The sequence below is a fragment of the Centroberyx affinis genome, unplaced genomic scaffold, assembly GCF_046629955.1.
Source record: "Centroberyx affinis isolate AG114_WGS23_722 - 3 ecotype Tasmania unplaced genomic scaffold, CSIRO-AGI_Caff_v1 ptg003761l_1, whole genome shotgun sequence".
Lineage (NCBI taxonomy): Eukaryota > Metazoa > Chordata > Actinopteri > Beryciformes > Berycidae > Centroberyx > Centroberyx affinis.
The window spans coordinates 132,362-145,022 of NW_027281637.1; the positions used below are offsets into that span (position 1 = coordinate 132,362).

Genomic DNA, 12,661 nt, shown 5'->3' on the forward strand with positions numbered 1-12,661 from the left:
TTAGCGCATTTGCGGCTCCGAATGGAAACAAGAGGTAACGTCTTGAAAAACGTGAACTTCAATACCCAGAAATCATGTAATGTGACGTCAGTAAACTGCACATAACACACTCATGTTTACCATGAGATCGCTTTATACCAAAGACAAAAGATGTAATGTTGGTGAGACCAGCTTTCTCTGGACAGAGTGCTCACTCTCTGCTGTTTAGGAGACAGTTTGGATTTCGCCCTTAAGCTATGATTCATTACTTCCTGCAAGGCGGAGAAGTGACCATACCCAACACCAGAATATAATTTGGCAAATAGAGGGGTTTAAATTAAAGGGGATGGGATGCTCTTCTCTGTTGCAGCCACATGTTGCAGCATAAAAACCTTGCATAGTGCAGCTTTAACACATAAAGACCTGTGTGAGGTTCTGGAAAACAATGCTTTAACACAACTACATCCACTTCTCCAGCAGATTTGGGGGGCAGTGGGTCATTAGTGCGCTCAAAGGAACAGTGCGTTTGGCATAAAGTAATGAGCTATCAAGGAGTCACTGGAGCAAAGAGCGGCACCGTCATCCGAACAGTGAAGGGAGTGTTCACCCCATTCAGGGGTCACTGCAGTGGAACGGCCCGTCAGAGAGCCACATCAAAGACCTGCCAGAAATATCGATGGGTTTGGACTGTGGCCGGGGAAATTCACTATGGCGATCACTCATCCAACGCTGCACACAAAAGGGAAGGAGGGGAGGAAAAGAAATTGAAAATAGGTTGTTGTTTACTCTTCCATATCTTCTCTTTATATTATTACAAAACTTTACACAGACAATTGCTAATCTCCACACAGCGTGGAACACAGAGGGACACGACGACAAAAAATAAAAAGTATTTCTCATCCAAAAGGCATAAATAATATAAAAGACAAACTTTTTTTCTTTAAAACAGATACATTCATATGAAATAATATTTTACTACTACAAAAAATAAATAAGTCATCTAAAGAGTTTTTGATCTTTTATGAGAGTCTTCCCTCTAGTGGGATATAGTTTCCGTCTTGGAGCGACGCCGCTGCTTTGTCTTTCCGTTTGTCTCTCCATCTGGCTTTCCTCTCAGTCTCTCACGCTCGCTCTCTCTATCCCACGTCGCTCGTCTCGCCGTGGTCCATCGACGGCTCAGTGTCCTTGTCACCGTAACACGCAGTGTCTCTGACTATGCCATCGCTGGTCCTCTCCTTTCCCATGTGATATTTCCACCAATGTCTCTCGTCCTGCCTGGTCCGTCTGCCTGGGTTTCTTTTCCGCCCCCGCTGCAGGAGTGTGTGTCTGTCTGTGTGTGTGTGTGTGCATATGTGTGTGTGTGTGTGTGTGTGTGTGTGTGTGTGTGTGGGCTGCCGTTCAGACCTCCTGTGGGCTGGGCTGGATCAGCTCTCCTGCCAGACTGTTGCTGGAGATCCACCCAGGCTTTTCGTCACAGTCCAAGTCGGGCAGGCCCAGACTCTCCCAGCACACCACAGGCCCCTCCGTGTCCACACACTGCGGCTCCTCCTCGGCTGCACAGAGACACAGAGAGCGGGGAGTTTTTGGATTAGTCACTGGATTAACAATAAATAACTACAGATTCTGTACAGTCCCATGGCGCAATTTGTGGTGAAGCTGCATCGTTACAACATGAGGATTGTGGTAGCGGTGTGAAAATACATGGATAAGGTGTGAAGATTCTTAATTGAAGTTATATTTTCACAACAGAGCTGAAATGTCGGGTTCCAGAAGTAAATTTAACCATTAATTTTATGCATAAGAAGTTCATTAGCCATAATGTTTTAACAGTGTAAGATAAGAGTTACCATGAGCTATCAGACTTAGAAATATACAGTATGTGATAAATATATGCTCCTATATGTTCCATTAGTCAGTCTGATTTGAACTTAGTTGTTAAGAAGTTGTGCTTTGTTCCCTGAGTTCTCTGTGAAATACTACACTACCCACAAGCTTTAGTGAGTCCCTGCCATTCAGAGAGGTCGCCGTTACCATAGAAACGTTTCACATGAAAGACAAAAAAAGCATCACACACTCTAGCTCCATATGCGTAATATTTTTTACTGACAACATTTTAGCATAAAGCCTTCTTGGTCTTATGGTTAGGGTTAGGCCGAAACCTTGTCAGTAAAAAATATGTATATATGGAGCTAGAGTGTGCGTTCCTTTTTTCTTCCTTCATGTGAGATTTTTACCCCAGTGATCAGCACCTCATGAACTTTCTTTCAGTGTGCGTAACTTCCACCACAACCATAGAAACGTTACCCGCTCCACAGCTATGCCTGGTTGGTAGCCAGACCAGAGCGAAGTAACGTTAGTCGCTAACAACCTGTATCGGTGATTGGCGCCGCTCCACCATGGTTTTGCTGTCAGACATGATTTATTTTTTTGGGCGGATGAGGAGAAGAGTGTGTGTGCAGGGGTGAAAATCATTACAAAGCAGCAATCACTGTTATATTATCATATAACATAATTATATTATTGAGTATCACCGTTGAAAATGAGGGAAAGGGAATCGATGACATCACTTGCAATGCTGTATGAGATGAGATGTTCATATGTACAGTCTTGTACTCTTGCCCCTTTTCAGTTTTCATACATACTTTTGTCTGAATACATTGATATAAGCTCATGATTGAACTGGTAGCTGGTTGGTTTGGTTCCAAGCTAAAAAAAAAAAAGGTTTGTATTGGGCTTTTCTGAAATGTCTATGGAGAAAATGAATGGGAAATTTACTTCCAGTACTGAAAACAGGGGTGTGCACGTTGCAGCTCTAAATACATTTTTACTTCATTTTATTAACTAGAACAGAAAGAATTTGTTGAAAATCAGTCAGTTCTCTAAAGTTTGATAGCACACATATAAGGGGAACAAACAGGCAGAACATGGTGCCATACATCTTCTACTATCAACCGATGCTGCAGAAAAAGTGAGAACATACCAGAAGAAGAAGAAGAAGAAGACTCGAAGGAACAGAAAATACTTGAAAAGCTTTTTGTGGGCTTTCCGGTATTAAAAACGAGTCTCACCAGTGTCGTCGCCCGGGCAGTTTTCATTGTCCCCGACCAGACAGCAGGAATGCTGCGAGGGCGAGGAGTCCTTGTGTTCGTCTGGCTCGTACGCCGGCTCGGCCTCCCGCTCACCGGACTGCGTCTGGTTGTCAGGGCCGTGGCACTGCGACGAAACCTGGCCCAGAGGCACCATCTCCAGCCCGTCCTGCTGGCACGGCGCCACGCGATGCATTAGGGGCAGAGTGCCGCTGGAGAAAGTGCCATTGGTCTTGGTGTAACATCTGCTCAGAGACAGAGAGAGAAAGAGAGAGAGAGAGGGAGAGAGAGATGGAAACAAAGAGGGACATATTCTTTTATAAGGTGCCCATGGATCGCTGACAACTCTCAATGCCGCTTCACATACCTCTGTCTCTCTTCCTTACACCAGATGCCTCTAATATCTGTGGCTTTTCCCGCCAGACATACTAAGAAAACCCTCATGTAAATAGGCCTGCTCCTTTACAATATACAAAACAATGACAGCCCTAACACAACTGGGCCGCTCTGGCGCAGCTGCAAAAAGGGTTTTCAACAGTCGAAACAAAGATTAAAGGTCTGCTTCCACTGAGGGTGAAGCAACTGTGGCGCATTGTGCTCTCGCCGCTCCACCTCAGAAGATTCTCATGTGAGTTTTTAAGAGTGTTCTCCCACTCCGCTTCCTCCTATCGGGACCGTGATTGGGTCGTGACCACGCCCCCTCTTCCCAGAAGCCAGAGGTAAATAAACACAGGGCTCATTAGGTCTGCTGGCTGGGTGCACACAGAGTAAACTGTGATGCTGGAGACCCTTAAGTACATAAACAGGAGTAGCGGGAGGGGAAATGAGGATGTGTGCGTGTGTGTGTGTGTGTGTGTGTGTGTGTGTGTGTGTGTGTGTGTGGGGAAGGGGGGGCTGGGCGCGTCTCTGAAGTTGTAAGGTCACAAGGAATATGTAGGACACCTTCGGTCAGCTGCCTCTTGCGAAATATGAGCGATGAGCTAACATTTTCAAGTTCTTTCCATGACAAAGGAAAAGAAAGTGATGAACATAATCCTGAATAATAATAATATGAAAAAGTCGTCTCCTCTTACCTGTTGTTGTTGCAGAGGTTCTGACAGCTCATGCAATCAGAAGACTCTGTTTGGGGAAGAGCTGTGTACATCCCTCCGCCCTGAACATGGGAACAAAAACACCAGATTTAGCCAATCTAAACTGAATTTGCACCTGCCAAAAAACATGTAAAACATCACACTCTGTCATGTAATACTGGTATGGCATGGATAAAGCTGCCCAGTCTGTAGGTTTCAAGTGAGTAGTTAGTATTGGTGTGTGTGTGTGTGTGTGTGTGTGTGTGTGTGTGTGTGTGTGTGTGTGTGTGTGTGTGGTGCCTGCACTCACGTTATGGTGGTGGTGGGGATGCGAGTGCTCACAGTCCATGGTGCTGTGGGGCAGGGTGCCATCGTGGCCGTGTGGGTGGCCAGGTGAGAACAGGCCGCCCGACCCGTTGAGCAGCGCCAAGCCGTTGGGGAGTTTGTGGTGGAGGTGATGGCATCCTTGGGGTAGCATGGGGCCGCTGTGCCCGTAGCCGCCGTGCACGCCGCCGTTGATGCGGCTGGAGCCGGGCAGCGTGGTGTACTCGAGAACATGGCCGTTCATCTCGGCGGGCTGGTACAGGTAGCCAGGAGGGTCATATTCTACAGGGAGAGGGAGAGAGAGAGAGAGAGAGGAAGTGAGGGAAAGACAGAGGACAGAGGGTGGTTGGAGGCAGAAAACAGCCAACAGTGTAAAGGCCTAATCTACTGTAGTTAAAGGAATATTTCACCCCAAAATAAAAATTCAGTCATTATCTGCTCAACCACCATGTCAGTCGAAACTCCACTGAAGTTCATAAGTCCGCCAATCACACAGCAAGTTAGCCCTTGTGGTTCGATATCTGCCTTTTTCCCAGACTACTGAAAACGTTCTTCCAAAAACAGCATCAAATATTTTATAGCCAGACAATTGCACTGTGGGTCCAAAAGTCCAAAAGTGGGACGCCTCTGCATGTGGCTGTAGAGTGTGCATGTGACCAGAGCATTGTCAGTGAGGACAAAGTGCAATTGTTTGACTACAAAACATGCTGCACAAGCTGAATGGAGTAATTAAATGGACACTTTATGCTTTTTTGGAGCTGCAAAAAGATGGCCACGCTAACTTCAATAGTTTGGGAGAAGGATGAGATGGAACTACGGGGGCTAACTCGGATTTCAACAGAGACTGACATGGGGGTGAGTAGGTAATGACTGAATTTTCATTTCGGGGTGAACTCTTCCTTTAACATAAATATGTCATTTGATGGATGCTTTTATCCAATATGCCATAGTGTAAGTGCACAAAAAGAAAAGTGCCAAGTGATTTTAACGTGTTTCCACACCTATCAAGCTTACTTTGTGATATTTTCAGTCAAATTATCTCACTGCACTGGCAGATAATCTTGCTGGATTCAATCAATTTCACCTGATGCATGCCAATATGACTTCTTTCAAGAAATCATCATAAAACAAGAGAAAGAATATCTTGAAACAAGAAACTTTCTCCAAGACTATTTCACTTTTACCAAGTAAATGTCCTGAAACAAGTTACATCATCTTGAAAATTTGTTGAAACTGGATACAGACTTATCAAGATAAAATAAAATAACAAGTCTGTCAGTTTTTGCAGTGTGTTTACATTTTTATGTGTTACATGTTTACATGGGTTAAGTTGGTTCACAGGTGTTTTGGCCAGCTTCGGTCTACAAGGCTTCCTGGTTAGCTCTGGACTCGGCTTGCCTCTAAACTCACTGTGCATGCTGTTCTGCTGCCGGTTCCTCCACAGACACATGGCGATAAAGACCAGAAGGATGAGCACCATCACTCCCAGGACACAGCCCACGATCAGGTAGAGCAGTCCTCCGGGAGGGCTGGGAGGCTCCTGGGGGTGGGGGCCGGGCGGGGTGATGGGGTGCTGGCTGGGCACCCCCGGGGGCTGGCGTGCTGCGGCAGACAGGGAGGAGGGGGCATGAGGAACAGCTTTTCATCCACTAGCAACGGTGAAAAATAACAGAGTACAACACTGTACAATGCTAGCCATTGTTGTTCGCCCCGTAAAACGCAGTACATTTACGTTTTGTAATTATGGCTATCATACCCATCATTAAAGTTATAGCCTCTACGGCAACATGCCTGGACTTCTGATAAAGTGGAGGCTTGGTTGGAGCATGAGTCATTTCCTCTCCGGCCTTTTCTGTGCGTGCCTGTGTGTGTGTGTGTGTGTGTGTGTGTGTGTGTCTTACCTTTGGTCTCACAGATCATGACGTTGCTGTAATCGCTCTCTCCCCCGTCGTTAAAGCACTGCATCTTGATATCATAAGAAGTCTCTGGCTGGAGATGGCCAATCATGTGCCAGTGTTTTACACCTGGAGGGGGAGGGAGAGGGGGAGGGGGGGGAGGGGAAAGAAAAGAAGAAGGGGGCAAAGGTGAGAAATCTCTTCCTGTACGAGCCAGTGTTGACTCGCGTTGCCCCAGCTCCCGCCCCCTCCCTAGGTAAACTCACAATCAATGCTTTCCTCGCTTCTACTCTGCTCTCTTTATCTCACACTCTCATGAGGTCATGTTCTTTCATGCTCTCTTTCCCTCTCATTCACCCCCCCCTTCTCTCTCTCATTCACCCCCCCCCCACCCCCACCCCCCCACCTCTTCTCTCTCTACTTCAGCCCCCCCCCCTCTCTTACTCAGTCAGTCCCACGAGGGCCCAGACAGTTGCTTTACTCCAGACGAGCTCCATATATGGCAGCTTCATGTTTGTCCTGGCTTGCCTCCAGTATTCCCACTCCACACATAGAGCTGAAAACACTGTGGAGCCCTGTGCACACACACACCGCCGCTGCACTGCCACACACAATCACACTACGCGCTCTGTAATCAGAGATGGGGCCGCAATCTCCTCCGACATGGAAATGCTACATTTCTAGCAACTGAGGCTGAAACGAGCCTCTGTTCTTGCCGGGTTTTTGTTTGGTATGAAAAGCATAACAAAACATCTCATGCTTACTACCTTTGCCCTGAGGTACACTACCAGTCAAAAGTTAGGACACGTTTTTTTCTATTTTTCACATTTTAGAATAAGGGTAAAGACTTTAAAACTATTAAATAACACAAATGGAATTATGCAGTGACCAAAATAAATCATGCAGTGACCAAAATAAATCAAAACTATCTATTATATTTTAGATTCTTTAAAGCAGACGCCCTTTGCCTTGATGGAAAGGCAAAGGCTTCGGAAAGAAATTCATAAATAGGCATCAACTTCACTATTTATATTTGTCTAAAAAACAAATTTCCAGCCTTTAATCATAAGCCTTTAGGTCAAAATGGCTTTAAGATAATGAAAAACACAGTAGATACAATCAGGTGTTTCTAAACTTTTGGCTGGTAGAGTAGATTTTAACTTCTACTAAGTGACAACAATAAAGGAACCTGCCTCTCTGACAGCTTTACTCAATACTAGCACCAATACAAAAGCATGGCTTCATACAAAAAGACCAGTGCGTGCCCCGAGTCATGTTCAAACACAGATTCAAATAAACACATTTAAACAGGGTAGGGAGTTTTTTTTTTTTAACAAGGCCACAAGCAGCTTATCTGGGTGGAAACTGTCCATGGCAGGCATGTGTCCCTGACAGCGAGGAGCCTAGGGAGAGCCAGGGGTTAAGAGGTTGGAGGAGGTGGGCGGAGCAAGCGGCCGGCCTTCCTTCCCTCCCTCTACCAGGCTTCACTGTTAGCATTCCTCCCGGCAACCTGAGCCGCTCTCCTCTGGCCATTCTCATATTTCAGCTCTGGGCCATTAGTGGGCAACCATTTATTAAAAACAGATTTCAGACCGCCTCGCTGCCCAGGCGCAGCACTCCCCATACATCAAACGGCAGAAATGCCCGTCCTCACTCCGCCCCGCTCCAGACGCTGGGTATCCATTACCCTCCCAGCTCCCAGCTTATCGGCACAGCACGAGCTGAGCATCCGGGACAGGATGGGGCTGCCGACAAACACGCTACACCACCACAATGCTGAACCTCGGTGATCCGGCTCATTATTCTCAAGGCCAGCGTGCAGACACACACACACACACACACACACACACACACAAACACATATACTTAAGGGACATCTCCAGCGTTTCTGCTCATTTCCTGAATTCCCTTACTGTTTTACATCACTGTAGATCATTTCCCAGTGCTTGAGATATTTGCTATTTTTCCCTCCCTAAGTTGTTTTTCAAAGAAAATATTTTAAAATAAACTCTGTCTAAATATTACAAGGTACTCCCAGTAAAGAAGAGGGCAGCAATTTTAAGCCGTAATTGTGTAAAATCCAGCTTTGTCTTCCGTAAAATCTTACGGACTATAGCTGGTGGAAGCGTCTGACTGTGTTGTGATTGACAGGAGGCGGGTCCTAACGTAACCGCAGAGAATGCTATTGGTTGAAAGGTTTATGTTGGCCAGGAAAATGTAGAAATCTGACACATAGTGACCCGGAAGCGGCAGGTTTATAGCCAGATATTGGCGTTCTGATGCACTTTTGCAAAACACGATTGGCGGCCTCACATTCACCGTGACGGATTACCTTTAACAACCAAATTATAAGTCTCCGGAGCTGTTTCCTATTCCGTTTGGAATTGAATGGGAGTGAATGAGGAGCCCGAGAGGTTTGGCAAAACTGATTTAAAAATATGCAACTGTGGTTAAAGGGATGGAAAATGTACAAAATGAGCGAAAACTCAAATCACGCTGGAATTGTCCTTTAAACCTGATCAGCCATATTCACATTCCAACTCACCTTCAACCACGTCCCTCTTGTAGTCGCTGTCGTTGTCGCTGTCTGTGGGACGGTAGTAAATGTAGAAGCCTTGGATTGGCGTGTTGTTGTTACTGGAGGGAGTATACTGGGTGGGGGTGGAAAAAGATTACGTTAGACTATCACAATCTGGTAGGCAATTATTATTCAAAGAGCAGAAATTTTCCTGCAGCTAATGGCCAGCCTTGTTATCAACAGATGTACTGCAGGCACGATCGTGATTGCACTGTCTGTCTGAAGTTCAGGAAATAATGAGACTGTCTGAGGTTAAGTAAATGCGGGGGAACTATCTCTGTCCATCTGCGGCTGAAACCGCTGTGAGAGAGTAAAAATAGCTTTGAAGAGAGCTGAATCAAAATCTACATGGACAGGGCCCCCTAATCTCTGCCTGAACTGAGCTCTAATCAAACCAGCCGGCCAATTAAAGGCCTGATTGAGTCTCCTCTGCCAGAGAACCACCAGCAGCTCCGCTCAGCATCTCAAACCCAGCTGACCCACCTGGAAAAGCCACTAACTTGCACGACAGTTTCGCAAATTGCTCTGCGGCTCGCCGGTCTTATGCGGTGTGTGTGTGTGTGTGTGTGTGTGTGTGTGTGTGGATGGCGTACTCACAGTCCAGCGCAGCATGATCTGTGTGTCGCTGATGGCGTCTGTGGAGGAGATGTGAGGTCCGGCGACGGGACGGTCTGAGAAACGCGGGCTGGCCTGCGACACCTGGTACGGCTTGGAGGGGATGCTGTGCGGACTCTCGCCATACATGTTCATGGCTATGACCCGAAACTTGTAGGTGGAGCCTGAAAAAAGGAAGACAATGACAATACACAAAGTCAGTGTTGAGAGTAGGCTTGGGCAACAATTCAATATCATCGTTTATCATCTTTCAGTAAGTCATATTGTGAGGAAATACTGATTATCGAGTTGTTGTGATTTGACATTTTTGTTGTCTAAATTAATGAAAAAAAGCAAAAACTTATACTCTATATCAGTGGTTCTCAACGTGGGGTCCGGGGACCACCAGGGGTCCTTGAGGGCATTCCAGGGGGTCCCAAGCAAATTGATGAATTGTTAAACTTCATTATTTCATTTAAAAGAACAATTATAGAATGTAGAAGAATGACTATCTTGATCATAGTTTCACTGTTATCTCTCTCCCTACAATTCAGATAGTCATGAAATTCTGGACAAAATCATATTTAACAAGAAAAAATATTCTCAGATTTGGGTCCAAGAGAGAAAATCTCATCAAATGGGGGACCATGGCCCTAATGTGGACTAAATTAGGGGTCCTTGATATGAAAAAGGTTGAGAACCACTGCTCTATATTACCATACCAGTTCAATGCAATGAACATCAATTTGATTATTCAACATGTGCTTTAGTGTTGTTGTCATTTTAGAACTTTCAGGTCCTATCCAAACTCTTTTGTTTTGCCTATGGTGAAAATGAATATTATTTTTGGACTCCCTTTACCAAATGTTCTGTCCTTTAAATGAGTGAAATCCTGTCGATGGAAGTGGCACAGGACAAAGTTTTTATATGAAGTCTTATCCAATTTGAAGGAAACCTCTGAAACAATAGTCAGTGCTAGCCTCAGATGTAGCTAGAGGCAATCATTTCAAACCCATATTCATTTTCATGTTTGTGCCTTATTTGGGCAGAAACATAATGTCACGCTTGACTGGTCTATTAGAGGAAAACGTTTTTCTCCCCCAACCAAATATGTGGCAACTCACCAGGCTCCAGAGTGCGTACTTCCACAGACAGTTTGAGAGGGGAGATGTTATCCGCAGCCACGATCCACTCTGCGCTGCGGCCGCGCCGGTACTCCACGCGGAAAGCCGTAATCGGGGAGCCGCCGTTGGCCCTCGGGATCCATGTGACGTACACGGAACTTTCAGTCGCCATGGAGATGGTGGGGCGATCGGGAGCCTCGGGCACTGGAGTCACAGGAAGAGGATGTGAATAAATCAGGAATTTAAAAAAAGATCAGCTGACTCAGAATTCTGACTTTAATCTCAGAATTCTGACTTTATTCTCAGGATCTCAGAATTCTGACTTTATTCTCAGAATTCTGACTTTATTCTCAAGATCTCAGAATTCTGACTTCATTCTCAAGATCTCAGAATTCTGACTTTATTCTCAGAATCTCAGAATTCTGACTTTATTCTCAGAATCTCAGAATTCTGACATTACTGTATGTATTAAACTGATATGAACTTTATTTCTCTTTCAAGTAAAAACACAGCGCAATAGGAACTGGCAACTATCATCTTCACATCCCATGTCATGTAAGGATGGAACATATTCACAGAGAGAGGAAAAAGGAAAAAAACACAAAAATACACATCACAGTGTAGCGGCATGCTGTGGAGGAATGTGTACTTACTGCCTGGGCTCTTAGCCACATAGTTAGAGAGGGCAGGAGAGAGTGTAAGAGAGAGAGAGAGAGAGAGAGAGAGAGAGCTGGGGTTAGTGAGAAGACTAATGTGAGTTTCAGCAAAGTAGGCCCGCTTTTAATGCCAGAAAAGCATGCACGCACGCACACACACACACACATACACACACACACACACACACACACACACGCAGACCCAACCCTTAAGCCATGTACAATCTCACGGTTTATAGCTCACAGCATCTCTCATCCAAGGGTCGTTACAGGGTGTCAACTATCATTCTGCTGTTCATATTTCCAAGGCACAAAGAAACAAAGCAGACCACATCCAAAACATTAAGCTGAGATCTATCTAACAGAGGCCGGTCATGAACAACAGACAGAAAGCCCAAAACCTCTTAAGAAACATCCCACGGTCATCTTTTTCAGAGTGCAGTTGGTTGAAAATACACTTTTGTCTCTGTCCCTACCTCTGTCATGTATGACGACTCCAAAGTGTGTGTTGGGGGCTTTGTCCTCCGGCGCTTTGGGAGGCAAGGAGACCACGGGAGCCTTGGACGGGTTCTTACCTGGGGAGGTGCTCTTCTCTGGGAGAGGAAAGAGAAAAAAACGCTGTAAGAACAAATCCAGCCGTATACGAGGCGGCGCGGGTCATCGGGGCGATCGGTTCCTACACAAGGAACACAAGGAACGGGCCCCGGACCTGCACCGGATATCTTGGCTCTAACATATAAAATGTCCTTTTGGTTTCCGGAGCGGTTCTGGTTTTATCAGCGCGGGTCTCAGGTTCCCACATGACTGTCCTGCAGTTACAAGCAATCTCTACACTTGGCTGTGCGTCTTGCATCTGTGTTTATGTGTGTGTGTGTGTGTGTGTGTGTGTGTGTGTGTCTAACCTATCAGTATTCAGGAACGCAACAAGCACCTGAAATTTCCTCCTCTAACTGACCGGCTAATCAAAGTAAATAGACACTTTTCAAGTCAAAGTAAATACAGTCAGTTCTTGTTGGAAGAATAATTATTCAACTGTTTATATTTTCCTAAAATATCAGTTCTCTGTTTTGTAAGTTTAGAAAGCTGATACTTTTCTTGATAAGCATATCCTCAGTTTTTCGGGGCTGTTTCTGGTCCGTATCTGGACTTCAGAGTCTGGTTTTGGATGGTTATATTTTTTTTTTAGTAGGGACTTCACACACCACTTGGTCAATTCAGAAAAGGTCTGGATTTTAAGGACAAATCTTGGGTTACAATCATATCCAAGGCATTTGGCAGCATTTTACATATTTTTGACCAGTGAAAATGTCCTTAACTTTACTGTGGTATAGTATTATTGTTATTTTTTGGAATTG

At 45.4% G+C, this 12,661-nt stretch overlaps 1 protein-coding gene across 1 annotated transcript in view; it reads right to left on the reverse strand.

The window, feature by feature from the left end:
* Positions 1-762: 762 nt before the first annotated feature.
* cdon (cell adhesion associated, oncogene regulated) overlaps positions 763-12,661 on the reverse strand; it is a 35,207-nt gene continuing 23,308 nt past the window's right edge. The window contains exons 10-19 of the mRNA XM_071540987.1: positions 11,783-11,899; positions 10,651-10,854; positions 9,530-9,711; positions 8,900-9,005; positions 6,361-6,483; positions 5,870-6,061; positions 4,446-4,741; positions 4,139-4,218; positions 3,048-3,310; positions 763-1,532 (exon numbers count right to left, since the gene is read on the reverse strand). Of these exons, the coding sequence (XP_071397088.1) occupies positions 1,378-1,532; positions 3,048-3,310; positions 4,139-4,218; positions 4,446-4,741; positions 5,870-6,061; positions 6,361-6,483; positions 8,900-9,005; positions 9,530-9,711; positions 10,651-10,854; positions 11,783-11,899 (1,718 nt within the window). The 3' untranslated portion in view covers positions 763-1,377. The remainder of the gene's footprint in view (positions 1,533-3,047; positions 3,311-4,138; positions 4,219-4,445; positions 4,742-5,869; positions 6,062-6,360; positions 6,484-8,899; positions 9,006-9,529; positions 9,712-10,650; positions 10,855-11,782; positions 11,900-12,661) is intronic.